Source organism: Fringilla coelebs (genome assembly GCF_963513975.1).
Source record: "Fringilla coelebs genome assembly, chromosome: 16".
In the NCBI taxonomy this organism is placed as follows: domain Eukaryota; kingdom Metazoa; phylum Chordata; class Aves; order Passeriformes; family Fringillidae; genus Fringilla; species Fringilla coelebs.
Window position 1 is genome coordinate 3,979,665 of NC_140042.1, and position 21,984 is coordinate 4,001,648.

The 21,984-nt window shown below is 40.4% G+C and overlaps 1 protein-coding gene across 1 annotated transcript in view; it reads right to left on the minus strand.

The window, feature by feature from the left end:
* The window catches only part of SDK1 (sidekick cell adhesion molecule 1), a 385,562-nt gene extending 364,479 nt beyond the window's left edge, over positions 1 to 21,083 (minus strand). Inside the window, exon 1 of the mRNA XM_084216867.1 lies at positions 19,526 to 21,083. Coding sequence (XP_084072993.1) covers positions 19,526 to 19,985 — 460 coding nt within the window. The 5' untranslated portion in view covers positions 19,986 to 21,083. The remainder of the gene's footprint in view (positions 1 to 19,525) is intronic.
* Positions 21,084 to 21,984: the final 901 nt, after the last annotated feature.

The following is a 21,984-nucleotide window of genomic DNA, read 5'->3' on the forward strand; positions in this document are numbered from 1 at the left end:
AAGTATGAACTCCTATCTTAACAAAAAATCCCATTCTAAAATCTCTCACTCCTGCTCTTCTCTTTTGGTCCGCTTCAAGTTTTTTTAAACTCCACTCCAACACGTTTTTTTTTTCTCCCCCAATGAAATTTCCTCCAGCAGCTAAGCACATGCAAGCAGTCTTCTTCCAAATTAAATAACTTTGGCATTTCCTTGGGGAAAGAAACTCAAACCCTACAAGGCCAATTAACAAAGCAATAGATTTTTTTTCTTGAGCCACGGTTACTATTTCCTTAAACTCTGAAATCTCCCATATTTTCTACGCGTCAAGATTCTTACTTTATAACTGGCCTGCAAGCATGTAGTCCTGCAAGAACAGCACTTATTGCAACTACTCTGAAGCAAGAAGGAAGCTGGACTTCGGTCTCTGATAACTGAAATTCTGTAACTCAGTTTTATCTTAAGAACTGAGTTAATGGTGTTTCCTCCCCAGCTGAGCAGTCCTGAGGAATTTATACCAAGGGGAATGCTGGGGGTGTCTGATTTAGCAAATGTTCAGATCTAAAGGATTCTCACCAGACATCCCTGAAAGATGACTGACTTCACTATGAGAATACACTAAGAATGCACCAGACTGCACAGAATCACATCTGGAATGAGCAGAAAACTCCACCATCACTCCTGCCTGAAGGCTGCAAAACTGCCAATGCCTACAGAAGGTTGTTTTCTTGTGGCTGTTTTTGTTGTTGTGTTTTGGGGTTTTTTTTCTAATGAAGGTCCTAACTGCCAACCCTTCCTCAGCACTCTTAAGACTTTCCAAACAGTTTTCCAAAACTTGGCTGAGTAATCTCTTGAGGAAACAGTTTGGATATGTGTTTACTTTACTAACAAAGGACAGCTCAGTTCCATTTTCAAATTTCAATGCAAGCAGCAAAGGCTCATCAAACCCATGAAACAGAAAAGGATTATGGATAGCAGGTGTCCAAAATACCATCTACTTTAGCAATCTGGAGTACTGGTAGCAGCAAAAGCAATTAGATTCTGAACTCAAGAAAATTTGTTTTTTACAGCTCGGATAGTTAAATAGTGAACAGATTGACAATGGAATAGCTGGAATCTCCCTTACTGAAGTGCTTAGAAAACAGATTAAATAAATATCTGTCAGGAATTGTGTTGTTACGATTGATCCTGCCATAGCCCAGGAGAATATACTGCTGAACCTTTGAATCCCCTTCCAGCCCCCCTGCTTTCTTCTTCTGAGTCACTGAATTGTGGCATCTGCATCATCGTGTTTTAGTTAATTTATCATTTAAAACCACACTCAAAATTAAACATATTTAATTCAGCCATGAAGCAGCAGATGATCACAAAAAGCTCACAGCCTTTTGGCCATGGTGGTGAAGAGTGAGCCTGGAAGAGGGAGAGTCCAGCAAGGCGAGGGCTCAGAGGCAGGTGTGAGGAGCTGGGAAGGAGTAATGGTGCCAGGAAACTGCACCGAGGCAGGGAGCTGTGTCTGCAACTCCTGCCTCTGATGGAAAAGGACAGCACTGGGAGGGCTGGCTGCCTGTGCTGAGAGAGTCTCTTTACACAGGACACTGAAGCAGTGTCCAGCAGCAGCCAAGGCTGGCTGTTCCCAAAGGGAGAGCAAAGCAGGACCAAGTGTGATCCCAGGACAGGAGCTTCCCCTGGCATTCAGGTGCAGCCCCAGAGCACCTGAGCACAGCAGGGAGAGGAGGAACAGGGAGTGGAACCCGCTGACAACCCCAGGCAGGACAGGAGAGAGTGCCACTGGGGCAGAGCAGAGACAGAAATGGGGACAGGGACAGCACCAGGCACAAGGCACACCTGAGGGGCCCATCCAAACTCAGGGACCAAACTACCAGCCCTGACCTGAAAAGGAGCTGGGGCCCAAGGGTGGAGGGTGTGGATGGAGGGTCCTGGAAATTGTTACCTAATGTCCCCAAAGGCCCTGACGGGCTCAAAGCCTTCATGTACACTGAGAGGCAAAGATGGCAGGTGGACCACAGCCACACCTCCAGCCTGTCAGTCCAAACAGAATTACTCCAGACAGCTGCTAATTCTGACCACCTGAAGCTCTGACCTTACTAAATGCAGACCACTTTGTGCCAAGTCAAAACAAGACTAGAGATGTTAGCATTAAAAAAGAAGATGCCCTGAATAGAGAGCAAAAACATGTGACTTCAGTGATGCTCCTGACAGGTTTTGTAGAAATATTACACTACTGGCCTAAAAGTACAATAAATTCTGCACACCACTCAGAAATCTCAAAAAAAAAAAAATCTAGAGCAAACAAAGCCAAGCGAGACCAATAAGAAATTCTTCATTTACTAAGAATAATTTACAGAATTTTTTATTATGAAAGACCTCAAATGACTGAGAGGGTTTTTTTAAGTACGAATGATGATATAATTGAGTAGGGTAAAGCATGCTTGACTTATCAATAATATCACTTCTCATGTAGCTGAAATTAAGCTTTTGCTGAAGTACCACACTGAATTTGGCCTATGAAAAGAGTATTCATTTCATTAGTTTTAATAAAATTGTATGGAATCATTGCTCAATGATTTGAGGATGGGACTTAGCTAAATGAAAACCATAATCAAACTAGCCTTCCAAAACCAAAAATAATGAATTAATTCTTGGAAATGTTCTTCAGCGTCAGTTTCTAGCAAAGTACCCTTTCACACCACGAGTCAGGTCAAACTGCCTGTAGCTCTCTTGCCCTGGCTCAGCAAGTACCACTCATGTTGCTAAGATGGAGAAAAATGGTGTTTAGAAAAGACAGAAGTGTACATGTAACAACATTTAATTGCAGCTAAGCTGAACAGAAAACACTTAACAGTAAAAGCAACTATTTTTAACATATTCTACTGTTTAAGATCTAACAAGTGGGTCTGTGCTCTACCCAGCTCTTTGACATCTGCTTCAGGCAGTTCAAATCACAAACCCAGCTTCAGTGTCACTAGAGAAGAGCTGAGCACTTGAGATTCTCAGCAGCTGCTTCCAACAAGGAGTGAAAAACCTTGGATAAGGTTAGCTGGAATATTTCAAATTGCACACGTCATCCAGAGGGCAGGGACAAGATCATGGAACCTCCCACTTGAACTCTGCACCATCACTGCAGATTATTCCAAGGTACTCAAGACAGCTTTTCAATTCAGAATTTATATTTAATCTCTGCACAGCCCTGTAGAAGGGGGAACAGAGGGAGATCAACAACAGTTGTAACAGAGTAAGTTTCAAAAAGGGGAAAAATAAAGAAAAATCTTCCATGTAAACAGCTGTATGATGGCAAAAGGAACTTTCTTTTTTCCTGGAGCTTTTTCAGTTCATTTAGTTCAAGCTTTTCAGTCATTGGCTCTATAAAAGCCTATCATTTGAATTTATCATCTAATTTTCCTTCTTTTCCTAACACAATGCATGTGACTAAGTCCCAGTTGATAGATTAAGGGGTCATTTCAGTCAATCTTTTAAACTTGTTTTGTGATTTTTTTTCTTTCCTGACATTGCTCCATCCCCCCGGAGAAAATAATCTTAATTATTTCTAAGCTAAATATCCTTTTAGATATATAAAACTACTTAAAATACAAACATATGTTATACTGAGCTTTGCTCTTTTATTCACAAGTATTTATCTGCAATTTTTCCATCAGACCAAGCCCCAAAGAAATGTTGTCTGAGAAGGAACAAACACACAATTAACAGAACCTCCAAGACCTCTTCAAACATCTGTCTGCTTATAACACAGATAAATACCCCAGATACTTCTCAAAGTCTTCTAAGTATGGTGTCATTGAACATACTAATTTTCCCTGCCAATTGTACATTTTTATGTAATAGAAAGTAGGTTGATGTCAAAGAACTGAAAATTACAAACCATATGTCACACCAGAAGCAGCTTATAAAGATTAACATATTTATAAGACAAAAAATGCATTTTAAATAATGCAAATATGAAAACATCTTTTTATTTGTAAAAGCATTTTTTCCGCAAATCAACCTAAAGTATGCTTTTCTACTTCACTTTTACAAGATCAAAGAAATTAGATTTCATCCTCTAAGAGAGATCTTAGAGTAATATCTGATATTGTGGAAAATGCCAACAATCAATAATTTATCCTTTCAAACTGTAATTCTAGGCTCTAAACAATAATCCATTTGTTCAGAGATAAAACACAGAAGTCAGTCAATTTGGTAATGGTCATAATGGCCCAAAACATTCCAAGCTGAAAACCACACAGGGCAAGACTGACCTTAGAACTCAAGTTTTTAACTGAAATCCAGTATTTTTGACTCAAGCCTATTTTTTTACATTTGTGTCTCAATTCATTTAGACAAACTTTTTAGACCAGCACTTTTTAAACTTCTTAAACGCCCATTCAAAAAGTGTGAAAAGCTATGCTAATTGAAGATGAACAATTAAAACCATGTGTTTTCAGCATATGACCAATATGCAAATTAAATTGTTATTAAAACCAAAACTAGTGGACAATTAGCAAGACATGCTTATCGTTATTATGGTCATTAACTCTCAGAGCAACAATAAAGCCAGAATAATATTTGTCTGCCTCCCAGAGATGTGGTTCCCTGCAAAGCTGAGGGACCGACAGGAACTTCAATGTATTCCTCACAAATGTTGTTGCATTCCTTGTGTTGCTAATACATCATTTAGCAAACAGAATTATCAAAATAATCATAGAATCCAAGATCATCGAGTCCAGCTGTTGACTGATCACCACCTTGACCACCAGGCCATGCCACCAAGCACCTTCATTTTTCCTGAAACACCCCCAGGGACAGTGACTCCAGCACCACCCTGAGCAGCCTCTTCCAATGTTTAACCACCCTTCCAGTGAAGAAATTCTTCCTAGAATAGCAGGCCAGAGAAAACTGTGTGCTAGTTAAATATATTCTACCTAGCAGGAAAATTATTTGTTATACAGGAGTCCTCATAAAAAATTCTCAGAAAAAGTTTTCCAAATGTGAAAACTGACTAAAAATAAGTTTCAATAATTAAAAACACTGTGGAAAAAAAGAATTGTAAAACTCCCTTAGACAATGACGCCAGTTTTCCCCATTACTGTGGCATTCATTTTAAAAATCTAAGGCCTCAAGTATCAGATTTTTTTATATTATTAGCACTGCTTTATGAACTAGTCAGTATAATAAAGTCTCTGGCCAACTCTGATCAAACCATATTCAAAGGTTTGATTCTTCTTTCTTTATAATTCTTTTCACTTCAACTGAGAGCACTCACACAACTTTATGATGCACCACTAATAATCTGTAATAGAATTAAATGGGTACTTTCCAGGAAGTCAGCAGTACAGCTACAGGAGTATTTTTGTTGCACAGTTCTTTTAACGTACTATTCATAGCTGAGAAAGTACTTTAATTTCCCTAATTAGCTGTTCAGTAATACAGAAATATGCTAATTAAAATCTATTTTTCTTCTCTTAAATTATGTCATGCTGTCAAACAGATACAAAAAATGAATGAACGAATGATATTTGCAATATCAATGCAATATTGACATTGTGCAAGTGCTCCACCAGCACTTGCTCCAGTTATTTTGCCTTGAATGAGTTTGCATTGTTTAATTGTTCAGAACTTAATAAACAATTCTGTAGATGATGTATGAAGAGCATATGATATGATTAAGATCCAAGATGGACAAATAGTGATAAAGACACTATAGTAGATAAATGATGAAGAGTTCCTCAGCCATTCTGACCACAGTACTCAAACTCTTCTACCTGCAGCATTATAAACTGGAAGTGTTAAAAAGAGGGGATCCAGGAGATGGTCTGTGCTAAGTAGGAACCATTTTAAAATAGTTTTGGGATGTGCTATTTTAAAGTGCAACAACACTAATCCTTGCTTGATGTGCAGGAACTTGTGGCTTCCCTGCAATCTCAAAGATTCTATGTTGATTTAGATAAACAGGTCAGACTTCCTGGCACCAGAGGAGCTCCAGGGTGAGAGAGACAATTGCAAAGGCCTCAGAATCAGAGCAGAGCAGCCCTCCACAGCCCCCAGAGACCTGCTCAGAGAAAACTCTCAGCAAGAGCCCACAGCTTTTAGCCAATTCCCCTTTTGAACATTTTTCCCTGTACCTCACAGTTGTGAGATATGTGTTCTATTCTCTGTCCAGGTGGATGACATCAGGAACTTATAGATAAGAACTCAAGAAAGATTCTTCATCTTCCAGCATGGAAAAAGCCATTTATGCAGTATCTCAGTTTTCTCCCACATAGCACATCCATTCTGCTAACCAAAGTCTCTGCACTAGCTACAAAATAAATAAAATAACAAATAACACCAAAAAACTCAATGAAAGGCAGGGTAAAGGAAAGCTCTGGGAATATGGAATGCTTGGATTTACAAGAAGAAGCTTCTACAGGAGAAAAAATGTACATAATCAAATATCATTAATTCTATAAGTGATTTTTGAAAGCATGACAACTAGAGGAAATCCTTTTCATTTATTTACTTGCATTTTCCTGGACTGTGAAACACCCAAAATCTGGACAACTCCAAATATTTGTGTTACTGAGAACAAATATCTTTCTTTTGGATCTAGGTAATGGAAAGGCCAGAATTCAGAATAAATACTGCCTTCTTGAGATTAGGGGATCTACAAATCTGGAAGAACCAAGTACAGGGAAATACAACCCACAGTTCAGTATTGCTGTTTCTGTCTGGAACATCTTCATAAACAACTAGTAAGATTTAAGACTTGGAAAAAATATCTAATTTTATTAAATATCTCCCACACATTCAGTAGAAGATTGATGGTTATGGCTTTTACTAATTTGAGGAGCCATCACACTGCTCTGTGCAACTTGATAAGCAGCATTAGTCAAAATGTACTACATTTTTTTTTTACTATACATATTTCCTTCATATACTTATGAAGATATTGACTCATGTCTTGTCTTTTCCTGGTTCAAACAAAATTTCTGTTTAAAAAATGTATTGTGGTTTTGATCATGTCAACAATCTGATTCTGTTTATTTTCTTAAACCTGTTGTACAAAGCCAAATTACAACATACAAGAAATCAGTCCAAAAAAGCAACAAAAAAGCAACCATAAAACTAAATTGAAACCAAACCATGGGACTCTTTGGCTTTATTAAGAACTTCTATGAAACATTTGTATCTCAAAAGTCAATATTTCATCTCAAAATCCTTACATTTCAACAGACTTTTTACCTGGAAAGTGTATTACTTCCATTACCAATCGGAGTGAGAGGACAGACCAATATCTCAGTTCCTGAAACCTGCTTAAACACATCCTTTTCACACAGAATTCCCCACATTTGTTTAAGTGAAAAAAAAAATTAAATAAGTGACAGTAAGAAGAGGAGAGCAGTTTACACATTGACATTGAAGAACTTCATTGGAATGAATCTGTGTAACTTCAGTAACACTTATTATAAACCCCATTGTATACATTAATTCTTCTACCAAACAAGTTTTAAAACCATCCCAACACCACTGAAGCTTCTAAATGTCTAAAGGAAAATTAAGAATCTTATAACTGCAATACAAATATTTAAAGCTTGTAACTCTTCAAAACTGTTTAAAGTATAAAGCACTATGCCAAAGAATGTTCCTAACATGTAATCTCTACAGAACGTAGGCTAAAATTAAAATCTCTTGCTTTCATACATCACCTTGTTCTATTAGTATAATTACATTTGTTATCATGTTCAGCTAACTTGTACAAATCCTACCCTTCCTCTTTATACTAGTTGAGATGGCTCCTCCTACTGAAAGCGTTCACTGCAATTAACTGAACTTCTGCAAGTTATAAAATACAAATGTGCACTAAATAAGGAAAAATACAATGCCTTTCTGTTCTACATGAATATGCAATAATGCACTTCATGTGATTTCCCACAAATTTAGAAAGAGACTTAGTAAGTGACCAGCAGTTATGAGAGACCATCCTTTAATGAGGACTCGGAGAGAAAAGGCTTCAAAGAGCTTGAAACCTGTTGCCTTTAGCTCTTTCTTCAAAGATGGTACGTCTGAGAGCTCTGAACTCTTTGTTTCTGACAGAACTGCTTCACACACAGTGATATGAAAAAGCACCACTATAATTGAAAAACCACAAATGTTCTGCCTCTAATATGATTACATTTCACAATGCAGATTTATGAGATTCAAGATCTCCATTTAAGATCATGCCATTTCATAAAGTTTCTCTGTCAATATACAAGGTACAAAATGAAAATGCATTTACAGATGTAGTCATTTGCTGGTTTGAGCTGGGGATGAGTCAATTTTCTTCACAGTCGCTGGTAGGGGTCTGTGTTTTGGATTTGTGCTGAAAAAGAAATTGTTGATAGCACAGAGATGATTTTGTTATTGCTGAGCAGCCCTTGCACGGAGTGAAGGCCTTTTGCGGTCTCACCACCTTGCCAGTGAGGAGGCTGGAGGTGCACAAGGAATTGGGATGGACACAGCCTGGACTGCTGACCCAAGGGACATTCCAGACCATCTGGTGTCAGGCTTGGCATGGGAAGCTGGAGGAAGAAGGAGGAATGGGGGATGTTTGCAATCATGGGTTTGCCTTCCCAAGCCATCATTAATCACCATTAATGAGCTCTGCTGTCCTAGGGACGGCTGAGCACCTGCCTGCTGAGAGGACAAGGTGAAGGGACACATTGGGTTGCCTTCTGTTTGCACACACAGCTTTTGCTTCAGCCAGTAAAATGTCTTTATCTCAACCCACAAGATTTTCTCATTCTTCCAATCCTCTTCCCCATCCCACTGCTGGTGGGGGAAGTGAGTGGCTTTGTGGTACTCAGTTGCCAGCTGGGTTTAAACCATAACAAGTCTTAAACACAAACCATGCCTAGAAATCTGAAATTCAGCAATATATGCATCTAAATCACAAAAATACTCTGTCTACAAAAATGAGAACAGTAAAGGAACTTCTGACCAGCATCAGATATGGGACTTCAGAAGCCTTGAACACACTGAGGACTTCAAAAAAACCCCAATATATCAATCACTACAGACAGCTATTCATCTGTACAGTACATTCTACTGCCAACTTACTACATGAGTTCTGAGTAGCTGTGTCTGGTGTTCTATTTGCCTTGATGCAGCATCTAAACAAGCAGGCAAACACACATTTTTTCAGCATGTAGCCACTTCTCCAGAATTTCAAGACAGCTGAGACTGCTGGATGTCTGGAAGAGAGCGGCAAATATGTATAAAGGCAACATTTGCCTTTCACTCAGAATAGAAGATTTGACTGAATTATAACACTATATCTGGCAACTTTAGCACTGGTTTGGGGAGCTTTCCAGTCAAGGCAGTCACGTGTTAGAACTGCACTGTAACTTTTATCTTGTCTTGTACTTATTTGCTGTCTTTTCTGAGCTTCTCATATATGTATAAATATCTATATATATCCCCATTGTCTTTGTCACATGTTTAAAGTTCCAACAGAAGTCTTTTGGTAATGGCACAGATCTGGATGTTAATGAAATGAGTGACAACTGGGTGCACTGCACGTGCCCAACACCAACACTCACTAATTGGTTACAGAAAATGTGCAATATGCCATAATTTACCAAAGCACCAATGCCTAATCACTGCACACTGCAATGAATTTCAAGCAAACATGAGAAATTAAGCCATTAATTTTAATAAAGTGACAGCTAGCACTTACTCCACTCTAGTGACCATTTGCACAGAAGTTGGTTTAGCAGTGTTTATAATGTCCTGCAGCTCTAAAGAAAGGCTCTCAGAACATGAAGAATTCTTTCAAGATTTGTTGTGACACATATGAACAGTTGTTCACATGTTAAGTGTGGAAATCCAAAATAACTGAGCATCTCCTTTTTTATATACTACATGAAAACTTCAACTTCACTTGTCAATTATATGAATGAGAACTGTCCATATCTGCCATGGGATCACTTGCAGAGCCCTCTTGTCTTTTCTAAATGGCTGCTCCAGTGGTTTTTTTATATACTGGATCTGAACCATTTGAAAAATATTTAAAAATTAAGTTTTAGATTTGACCTGGACTTCCTTAACAGAATCAGTAAGATTTTCACTCTTTGAGTTTAAACAGGCACAACAGTTAACACTGCAGGTTTTTACTGACACCAGTACACCATAGATATGTCTTGTTCAGGTTTTGGGTAGGAGAAGACAGAGCTACATCCAGTATGTGAAAGCTGAAAATTATACTCACAAGAAACCTGAATGGCATTGACAAGGCATCATTTTAATTATGATGCATTTACATAGTGAATGTAATGTTGAATTACTAGCACTTAAAATTCCGAGTTTGACATGAGTGCCATTGACTCAAAATTCTCAACTGAAGATTCAGAAAAATATTCTTAAACATTTGACCCATTAAATGCTAATAACAAGCCATATATAATTAATTAAATCTGAGTAAGATTGCTATCAACACTTGTATAAAGAAACTTGAAGGTCTTGGGTGCTACAGAAACAGCTTGAAAAAAGTTTTCAAAATACATATCTTGCTTTGTTATTCACTGCTGCTTCAAACTTGTGTATGAATGGGAGGTTTATCTTGAGAGACACTTGAAATTTTTCTGTTGATGATTTCCTTAAACAATAGCATCACTGGCATCACTGCCTATCTTGTAATTGAATTAAGCTAGAGTCAATTGACCTATTCTCCCATTTCCCTGAAACAGAACACCTAAAAGTGAAATTTTAGCCTTGTTCTATGGATAATGAGCACTAGCATGATTAGGCTCTGTGAACAGGAAACGCCTTCTCTCAGCTGACTAATTTTATGAAGTTACTATATAAAATATGTCCTCTTTTCAAGAGGAGGAAAAAACTCCAGAACAAAACATTGACCTCTCATTAGCTCTTAAAAGGTAAGAGCCTTGCACAGCAGTTCCAAGAGAGAAGACAAAACATAACCTTAAAATTGAAGTTTAAGATTAAAAGAAAGTATTTTTTCTAGTTAAAATACAGCATTTTAGAAGACAATGGTTGCACATGCCAATGCAAGAAACTAATTTAACAATAATCCACATATTTTTCTTCATTTAAGATACATCTGATGTTGTTCACAAGTAAGCAGTTATGTTTGTAAAAAGAAAACAAATTCTAGAGAGAAACAGGAAATTAGTTTATAGAATTTATCTTAAAATCTGGTGTTTGCAGTGGCATTAAAATGGTTTTAAATTTCAGCTACTCCATCTTCAAAAACAAATCTAATGTCTTCGTGGCAATAAAAATAACAAAAGGTGAAATACAGGAGCTACTGTTCTTGATCTCTCGCCTCTTAGACTTATCTAACATTTTAAAAAAATGCTGGGATAATCCACCATTAAACAATCTTCCTGCTCATCTGCTCTCCAGATGACAAGGCCTCCAGCACAATAAAAGCCCTGCTTAACACAATGCACGTGTCCTAGAAAAGGCACTCTGTGCCCAGGGAGAGGATCACGGTGGGATCTGCTCCACATTGCAAGTGCAGAATCAGAGGGTTTAAGCCTCCTCCTCAGCCTGTCCCTAGCAGGAGGCATTACTTGTAGACAACAGCATGGAGGACCACTAATCTGAGAGCAGAAGCACATTGTATCAGCCTGAGACAAAGGGATAAAGACAACAGAGGGAAGGAAGGGTGAGACACAAGGATGTGCACACAAACAACAGCACTGCCTTTGCCATGGCACAGCAGTATTGCCAGAGCACTATCAGCAAAGCTGCTTTAAAAGTTTTTTTATGCATCACAACATAAAACAGAAGTGCCAATGACTTTCTCCTCTACAACAGGGACAATGGGGAAGAAAGCACAAAGGTGTTGGTTTGCAAATGTTACATTCACATGATGGGTAGGATCTGGGTTTATTCAATCCTTTGACCCTGAAGGAAAGCAAAGAGTCAGAAACAAGAAAAGTTTGTTGTACCTCTACATGCACAGATTCAAGAGGATTTAAAATTAAACTTATCAGTACACACGTTTAGAAATATGGATGCAGAATTCCCTTCACCTCCACCCACGCACTTCAATACTCCAGCAATGTGCTCCATGTTAAGATAAATGTACTATCCTTGATCTGCAGGTATGGCACTGCACCACATATTTCTTTTCCAATAATCATATACCATTTAGTTACTTCAAAGTATTTAGTCATAAATGGCCTTTGCACTTCTTGACAGATAAGAAATAAGAAACAGGGACATTCATTCCTCAATGCACCAGCCAGACTGCAACAACAGTGTTAGAACTGAATCTGTGCTTAACACAAATGTTAAGTGAGCAAACAGCACTAGTTTAACAAAGTGATTTTTTCTAAGTGTCTAAACATTTTAAATATTTGCACTATAGTTCCATTATTTCCTTAGCACCTTCTCTTAAAAGGTAACATTACTACTGCGTTGATCTCCTATGAACTCAATGCCAAAACCACATATCAAAGCCACAACATTCTCAGCTAATAAATACACAAAATTTGACAAATATGAACCTGAGGATGAAAGCAGTCTCACCAGATCTTCTGGTTCTTTGTGTAATAATGAGTTACAAACTTCAATTGCAGCCTGGAATCAATGTGGGACCCTTCTGGCAACACACATTGAAGCTATGTTATCATCATTCTCTACTCTCTGGTCCAAGAGAGCAATATCCAACAAATTATTTTTTAGGTAACATGTTAGACCAAGGAGTTTACTAGGAAAAATATATGGCTTAGGGCTTAAAAGACCATAAAGTGGTTTAAAGAGACCTAAGGGACATTGATTTATCTACCAGAATCAACTTTCTCTACAGGCTGCCGCAATAGAGCATGGAAATGAGAAAAACAGGATTAAAGAATCACATTATCTGCATAAAAAGCTCTAATGCTTTATTGTTTATAAAAATGACACTTCAAAAGTTATCTGAATGGTGTGACGTAAGATTGTACAATCCACTTCCACATCTTGCATTAAGTGCTGTTAAAGACTTCCTTTAATCAGAGTTGTTGGAGCTCACACCTCCCCTTTTTAACCCTCTGAATGTGTGCATTAGATACAAACACTAAAAATTAATACTGGCGGAATTTGCCGCTTAAGTGGCAGTTTCTTTTTGTTTAAGAAAAAAGTATTATTTCTCTCATCAGCCTACAGAATTGAGATATCAGGGAATTATGGGGAATTTTCGTATTACTTAAATTTAGCATCTACCTTATAAACTTGGGTTGGGAAGACTCCACCCAACAGAAACTCATTGAAAGGGACTTTCAGAGAAAAAACTAAAGTCTTCTAAACCACCTCACTTCACTATTTTCTCCCCAGGCACAGCAGCCTCAACATATTTTTAAGAAGTCAGGCCATGTACATTGCCTTGTGTTTTGTCAGAGTTGGAAAACTCCCCCCCAGTTGAAGCTGATCTTAGGAACACTGCCAGGGTCATGCCCCAGTCAGGCTGTCCTGTCACCTCGTTTGCATTGTCCCTGATGCCTGTGTGACCAAAGTCTGTGCTAGTCCATGGAGCTGAACAGCTGAAAATTAAGAACACTCCCCTTAAAAAGCCTGTGGATCTACATTTCTAATCTTAGTGAGGATGCCATTTGTATTGCACCTCAAGGGCATTTCACTGCTAAAACACAATTAGCAACAGACTGGTGTCTATTCTAGGAATAGATTTGTTATTTTCTATAGCAAAGGCAGAACAAAAAAAATCTGTCTTTGTAAACCAAAAATACAAATGCTCAAGATATGATACGCAAGTATCACATACTTCTAGAAGTCAAGAATCTGTGCCATGAGCAGATCCTACAAACGCAGTCATGTATGTTTAAAAGAAATGAAGTTGGGATCACTTTAAAATAAAAGGCTCCTCCCATCTCAGCCATGTCACCCTTTGAACCTTCTGGGGCTGTGACATTCCAAAGGCCATGTCTGTAAAGGAATTGCAAAGTCTTACTCCAGGGGCAGCTGTAACTTCGGAAACCCCAAGTTCTTTGGGAACAGGCCTTTCCATGAAGCTACATTTTTGTTCTACTTGAGCTTATGCATGGTGAAGGGTCATCTTTGAGGCACGTGCAGTGAAGAGTCTTTATTCACTAGAAAATACTCACTTGATGGTCAGAAATAGAACCCAAATCTCACCACTTACTTGCTCTCCAGCTGTAATAACTGTAAGTAGTCTAATCCAATGCCATGCTATAGCTCTAACAGTTCTTCCTTTGGTTCACACAAAAGTCTTCTTGTGCTGAATATAAAAGATTTCAAGCAAATGAAAGATGGAGGCAAGCACTGACAAGAAAACAAGATACTGAAAAACTGATCAGTGGGCAGCACTCAGTCTCAGTTCTGACTGTGTAGACAGGAAAAATAATAGCTAACAATTTAAACCTAATCATAATGTACATACATTAAGAATTTGTATTAAAGATGCAAAGGTACCTTACTTCTGGCATTTTATAATCTCTATACAAATCTTATGAAAATTGTTCTATTTCATATGTTTTAACCTCAAGAAAACACAATCTTGAAAATATCAACATATCATCAATTTGTTCCTTAAAAGCTATTTAAATACATGTTGCGTATGTGCATATGCAGAGGGAGGAGGAAAGGCCTATTTCTGTAATGAGCTCAGCATGAACAAGATTTTGCTCCATGAGGAATCTTGTTGCCTCTAGTCAGCCCACAGATTCATCACAGCACAAAGGTCCAGCTGGACCAAATAACCAGGCCATGCAGAATGTGATGTTCAGGTAAAGCTGTAGAGAAAGTTGATAAATGCATGGAAAGCTTTGGAGTCAAGAATGTGTTCCAGACTTGTACATGTATGGTCATAGGAACAAGACAATTAAAAAAATCCCTCTCAGAGCTACAAAAGCCCAATCCTTTCACTTAACAGCCTTAACACCCTTCCTGAATGCAAAGTGAGTTCACTTTGAGATGGGTTTTAGTATTTCTATGGTTTAAGATATCTTTAAAATATTGGACAACATTTGCCTTTGTTATTCAAGATACATGACTATGCACAGAGATGGCAGAACCTTCCAGAACAACTTTTCAAGGACGCAGATTTGCCTTATGTTCTTCTTAAGTGAGGTGAAACCTGCAGAGCAGAGCTACCACAGCCTTTCTCCACACCCAGGCCATTCCTGCTCTGAGCATCTCCTTGCAGTTCATGAACACAATGATAATAAACACCCATTACTTATGGTCTCCCTTCAGCTCTAACAGGACCATTACACTGCACTCTCAAGGAATCATCTGAAACACTGCACTTGGAATGTTAATATTATGTGCTCACAGCTCTTTGAACTTGCTGTAAGAAGTCTTAAGAATAGGTACTTTTCCAGCAAAACATAAACATATAAAGCAAACTAAGAGTTACCACAGTAGAGAGAGTGAGAAGTCGCATGATCTGGCCACAGAAAATGCCAACTATCTCCACCCCAATTCTATTTAGACTGGGCTTGGATCTACTCCTCCAAATCAATTGCTTAATTATTATAATTATATACACAAAAAATTCAACTGCTCAAAAACTAGCACATACTTAAAATGCTCTTCTAAAGAAAAGAAACACAAAAGGCAAACCCAATACAGAATCTCGAGTTTCCAATAAAGAGCAACAGAGTCTTCTGGAATGAGAGAGAGTTGCTTCTACATTTAACTCATAATCTTTTTCACTCTTCAGTAGGTACTGCCCTAACATTTTACCATCTTTCCATTCTCCTAATAACCAAATACTTTATGCAAGTTGTTTATCATCTTTGCACCTAATGCAATTTGAAATTTGCTTGAAAAGGCTTCTTACACTCAGCATATTTATAATACACCAGATCAAATATTTGAATTAAGGAAGTTGGGCCCCAGAAACATTTTCATCTATCTACTGGGTCATGGCTTCTTTCAAAGCATAATGCATATCAATATCACCTTAAATGTACATTCAGGTATTTGTAGAATTCTGAATACAGATTTGATTAAGTAGCATAAAAAGATTACAGTTCCATTGCCATAAAACTGAGAAAAATCAGACAAGCTTCTCTTTCTTAATATTTAAAGATACCAGGCTCCTGCTGGAGAAGCTTAAAGCTTTGCTCTGCTTTTATCTGTTTTAAAATCTTTCTGAACAACAGCTATCAATCCAAAGAAATATATTTTCAAAGTATTCTTTCATTCCTCAACAAAAGATAGACATTAGAAAGGTACTTAAATCCATTAAGATACATGTAGAGTAGCCTCTAGCAACTTCCAACCTATTTAAAATAAGCAGAATTTTTCTATTTCCATACAAATATTCCAGTAGTTTAGTAAACATTTTGTACCTCAGTAGGCATCTGTGTTTGCTAATCTCATACATGAGGAATAAATTCCAAAGCTGCAGGAGCTCTGTGTATTCCCAGGACTCTGCCCAGGCATGCAGACCCCTGAGCCAGGCTCTGCAGGAGGATGTTCCTCCAAGTACAGTAGGCAGCTGCTGGGGCCAAATGATTCACTCCTACCACCACCTCACAAAGTCTAATTTGATAATTATAGTGATTATCAATTAGCATCTCATCACTATTTGATGACACACGATGACTTGAGGCTAACTAGCATCTCGTACATCATTTAATAAAAGTGCCATGAAAAGAGGGCTGGTGGCAGAGGCCAGCAGGCAGAGAGAGCTGAGTAAACAAAGGAATGTGCAACAGTCTGGGGACTCTTACAGGATAGTTTTTCTGAGATGGGCCAGTGCAGACACACCCGCAGGCTGAGGGGGCCCTGTGCAGAGCCCTGGCCATCACAGGAGTGGGAGCTCCATTCCCAGCCTGGGACAGGCTACAGCCTTTGTCTACTGTATCCTGAAAGTCACTCCCACCATGCACAACAACACTAAGGTGTTGAAGAGAATCCTTTATTACTTAGGACAACAACCCAATGGACATTTTAGACTCATTAAACTCACTTTAAAAAGAAAAAAAAAAAGCAGATAAATTTATGTTGAAATATATAACGCAACTATCAGAAAACAGAACAGCTGAAGACCTTAGCACAAAATGAATTTACAAGTGGTTTTGTCTACAGCTCACCACGAGATCAGCTTTCACATGGATGATCATTCAAGTTTAGAGAATACTCAACCAACCTGTTGCAGCTGAAACTCATTTCTTCTGTTCACCTTGAAGTATAAGATACTTGATCTCAACAACTTTACCTGATCTGTTTCCTAGGAATGAAGAACCTGCATTTCAGTATGCCTGGAAATACTTCTTATGTCTTTTATGCTGGAATAGTTATTATGGAAACATTAGCTGGTTACAGTATTGTATTATAATTCATTCAGAAGAGCCATGGCCCATATATTTAGAATGCTCATTTTTTTAGCTTATAAAAAGATTGAAGTCATGTAATTCTCTCATGCATATGACCACATCATTCCATTAGAAACTTCTGTGGCTGTAGCAGAATTTCCATTTTCATGAAGGACTTTTATATTGTCATCTTCTCTCTAAAGTAAATTTTTGCATAAAAATGATGAATGTCTTAGAAGCCATTAGAATTCAGAGTGCAAAAAGAACCGTAAGTTATAAATTAATACAAATTTCGTGAAATTCCAATAAAATCCCTCTACATCAAGACCTCCACACTGGTTTATGTATCAAATAATTCTTAAGAGGACTAAGTCTAATCTTCAGCATTATAGAAAAATTACAATGTATTTTGTTTCTGCATTTCATAATTGTTTTATCTTTCATTGTTTCATGTCTTCTGTACTTCATAGCTTTATCTGCCCCAATATTTTTCAGAAACAATATATCTTATTCTCTTCCCTTCCCCTCCTTGCCTTAAATACTCTTAGTTACTTAAAACTAACTTGGTGTAAAGACTTTCTTAGGGGATAGTTTGTATACACTACATAACTCCCTGAGATATACAGTAGCTGAAATTGACACTACTGCAAATGCTGACTAATCTGAAATAAGTGATTGAAAAATTATGCTCTGCTATGGGCTAAACAAAAGTTTCAATTAACTTTTAATCCAGTAAGATGGCTAGTTTACTACTAACCGTAGAAAAACTGGCACCTAAAATGATTCCTGAATCCCTGGCACCTAAAACTAGCTTTTGTGATTTTTTTTTATTTAATTTTTAATGTAAGCAGCAAGAATCATCAGCATTCATCTGCCAACATGAAGCATCATATTGGCACCTATCAACAACAACTACCAAAAGAAAAAAAGCAAAAAGTGACGTGAATTTTAATTTGCAGAGATAATTATGTCAGGTATGGCTTGTTTCAGGATAACAATACCCTGTTAGGGCTTGCAGGCCTCAGCAGAAGTAATTTGGGAATAGCAGTGACAGCATAAACAAAGCACTGAGAAAGGTTTGTGAGGGTGGAGTCCATATAAAACACTGGATTATATCTCTTCTGTATCCTGCGGCTCCAAACTTTCCGAGGATGCAGCAATAAACCCAGAGCAGACAAACTACAGCAGACTTGGCTTCCAACTCCTCTTCCTCAACACATGAGCCCCATCCACTTATTACAACTGAATGCACCGTTGTTCCCCGTGAAATACTTGAAAACAAAGAGCTAAACCACAAAGACTATTCCCCTTCATGGAGTATTAACTTCCGCTTTAATAACTAACTCCTGGTTCCACACGACACAGTTCTGCATTGTCCAGCACACCCCACTTCAGCCAGACAATGCACACAGCAATAAAACTCAACCCAGCAAAGAAAGTGAAAGCTGCGTTTGTTCAGCGTGTTATTTGGCGCAGCCAACTGTAATGCTTCTGCCTGCCATTTATTGTTTACTCTGTCAAAGGATTATTAAGAATTAAGCTACATTTGGCAATTTTTTTAGAAGGGAATTTACATGCAAAGTGACTGACACTTGGTATTTAAAGTCTATTGGTTGACTCTGACCCTTCGTTTACAAGTGACTCATTTGACTGCAAGGATCTCTGATGTGGAAATGCTCAGATACGAATCAATTGCAGTTTTTGTCTCGGGTAAATGTTACTTGGCAATCCAAAAGAAATGAACAATGCTGAGACCGAGGCTCACATAGAATAGTGCTCATATGTTTAAAGAATTCCTTTTACATGCCTGGTTTAGTTCTAGTCGGAGGATTTATGACTCCCCTTCTCCTAATAACTTATCTCAGAGCACAGTGGTTTTAAACACACACACACAGGCACAGAGAGACACACACACACAAAACCAGCAGTTAACTCTTTTGCTGCCTGAAAGAACAGCACGGATGCATTTAAGTACATTTAAAAAGCAGGACTGATTCTCCATGGGAGGTTGGGATAGGATAAGGATAGGACTAGAAAGGGAGAGAAACATGAAGGTACAGTTTGCAAATCCCTGCTCCATAAAGAAACGATTGTGTGTAAGAAACAACCATTCCTACATGAATCAGCTCAGTGCGAATTCTGCAGTTTATCTCTGATAAGGATAAAAGTAAAAGGGTTTCTCTGTACCCGAGCAAGATTTCCTTCCTCTCAGAAGGCAGATGCAGCATTTCTATAAACAAAAATGTCTCTAGCCCTACCTTGTGCCAGTGCTTGCAACATGTGGAGCTGAAGCAACAGAAACGCCCACCATCCCCGACAGAAGATGAAACAGAAGTTTAACTTTATCATCATTCCGCCTCGCCTGCTATTCCTTCGGGCAATAATTTCGCGATCCACCTTTCTTTCAACCGGTATTGCCTCACTGATGCCCATCCGATCCGACTGGCTGCCACTCCTGACAGCGCTTTGGTCATCGCTCATTCCGCACCCGCGGGCCGGGCTCTCTGAGGAGGGTCGGGAGCCTGTGCCCCGCGCTTTGGGGGGAAGCGAAGCCCCCACTTGCCAGGATCGGCGGGCTCTTTGATTTGTGCTCGCTCCGCCTGCAAGCCGGGAGCAGCGCTCCGTGTGCCTCCCGCTATGACAGTCGCCACCTAAGTCAATGTTTCTTGTGGAGGTATTGATTGCACCAAAACAACCAGTCAGAAATGTGAAACACATGTTTCTCTGCACTGTCACATCCGATGCTTTCAGCAGAGAGGGAGTAAGTTCATTGGGCGTCAGTATTTCAGTAAATCCGGATCCTTCAGCACATCGCAAACAGGAACAGGGAGAAACTGATCCATCTTAGCAGCCACCAGCAGACAATCCAAAAAGAACCTTTTATACCGCAACAGTGATGGAAACTGTTACCCCCGTCATTTTTATGGTGCGCGGTGAGTTCTCCAGCATGTGTCCCATTCTCCTGTAAAAACCCTCCGATGGAAGTGTTAAAAATTCTCGCAGAAGTGGGGGGAGGGGGGAGTGGGGGAAAGCGACAAGGAAAAAAAAACTAGTTGAAAGTATCTCGTTATTCCTTGCGCTAAGGATTTATTTCAGACAATTTCAAGATTAGCCATGCAGACAGAGTAGTCTCCCGATATCCCCGCAAAGCTCTGCATAGTTTATATTAATCCGATTTTCCTTGGAATACAAATCTCTACCGTCAATAGAAGGGTTTGAAAGGTCCTCGAGCAGGTAAATCGAGCAGCTCCGGCTGTGATTCCAGCTCGCTGTGCAGTCAGTCAGCCACAGGCCGGTGCCGGTGTCACTTGAACTCCTCACGTTCAGCCGGAGGTAGGGAAAACCTCAGTTGATCCTGTCTGCCTCCTCGAAGGCTGGTGCCGATCCCTTCCTTGCAGGGAGACCACGACAAAAATCACCTCTAACAGAGAAAGCGCTCTTTCTCTGGCCGGTTGTGGACGTAGTAAGGAAGCAAACCCTCAGCTGGACAGTGTCCGGGGTGGGGGGAGCGAAAATCTCCCGAAACAAACAGCAACAAGGTGAAATCCTCCCAGCTCTGCTGAGCCGGGCTCTTGCTCTCCGCGCTGATGCAGCCCAGGGATCCCGGTCCTTCCTCCGAGCGTCTCTCCCTCACAGGCGCTGTAAACACAAGGGGGAAAGCGCGATCACAACAGCGGCAGAGGCGGCAATAAAACCCAACCGAAAAAAAAAAAAAAAAGAAAAGGGAAAGCAAGCGCTGGAGGTTTTATATTTGAACAAAGCATCGGGGTATTGTTTCAGTCCCGCCTTCCGTGAAGGGAAAACTTTCGTGGGAGATTCCCTCCCCCCTCCCTTCTTAAAAGAAAGGAAAGAATAGGAGTAGTTATAAAAGAAGTGCACCGAGGATAAAGGCGAGTTAAAAACAAAGCACCTAAGCGCGAAGTTGATCAAACACTAGCCCCGCCAGCTCGCCCCCGCCCCCGAAAGCCGCCTCAACTTTTCTCACCGCCTGAGGCGGCGGCGCGGCGCGACCCTGCCCGCGCCCCCCGCCATCCCCCCGCGCCCACCTCGGCGTCCCCGCCCCGCGTCCCGGCTCCCCCTCAGCTCCCTCCGAACCGGCAGCGGCGCTGCTGGCTCACCTCCCGGCTCCCCGCACGGCTCTCCCGCCCACAGCGCCTCAGCCCACCTTCCCCTGACCTACACCTCACTAGCGGGGCCGTGTCTGGGCTGGGAAGGGCGGGGGGGGCCGCATCCTGCGCGGGGCTGAAGGGATGTGTCTGCGTGCGTGTTTATCTGTACGCGTGTGTATCTGTACGCGTGTGCCACTGCCGGGACTGGGCGGTGCGGGGCTGGGGTGGTATTTTAATGCAGGTTCCGCAGCCGCGGGAGGGGGGAACACAAGCACCGCCATCCCCATCCCCTCACGCCGCCGGAGCGGCGGGACCTGCGCTCCCTCCGGCCGGGGCGCTCATTGGGCGGCAGAGCGGGGCGGGCGGCGCGCGCGCGCAAGGGGCCGCTCGCGCAAGGGGCCGCGCGCGGCCGCGCAAAAGCGCGAGCGGGGCTGTGTCTCGCGCCCCCCCTTTGCCCCCTCCAAACCCCGCGGCGCGCGCCGGCCCTGAGGGGACGCGGCCCGCGGTCCCCGTCGTTTGTCCCCTTCCCTATCCCCGTTTGTCCCCTTCCCCGTCCCTGTCCCCATCCCTGTCCCCGTCCCCGCGGTCCCGGCGGGGCGCTCCGCCGC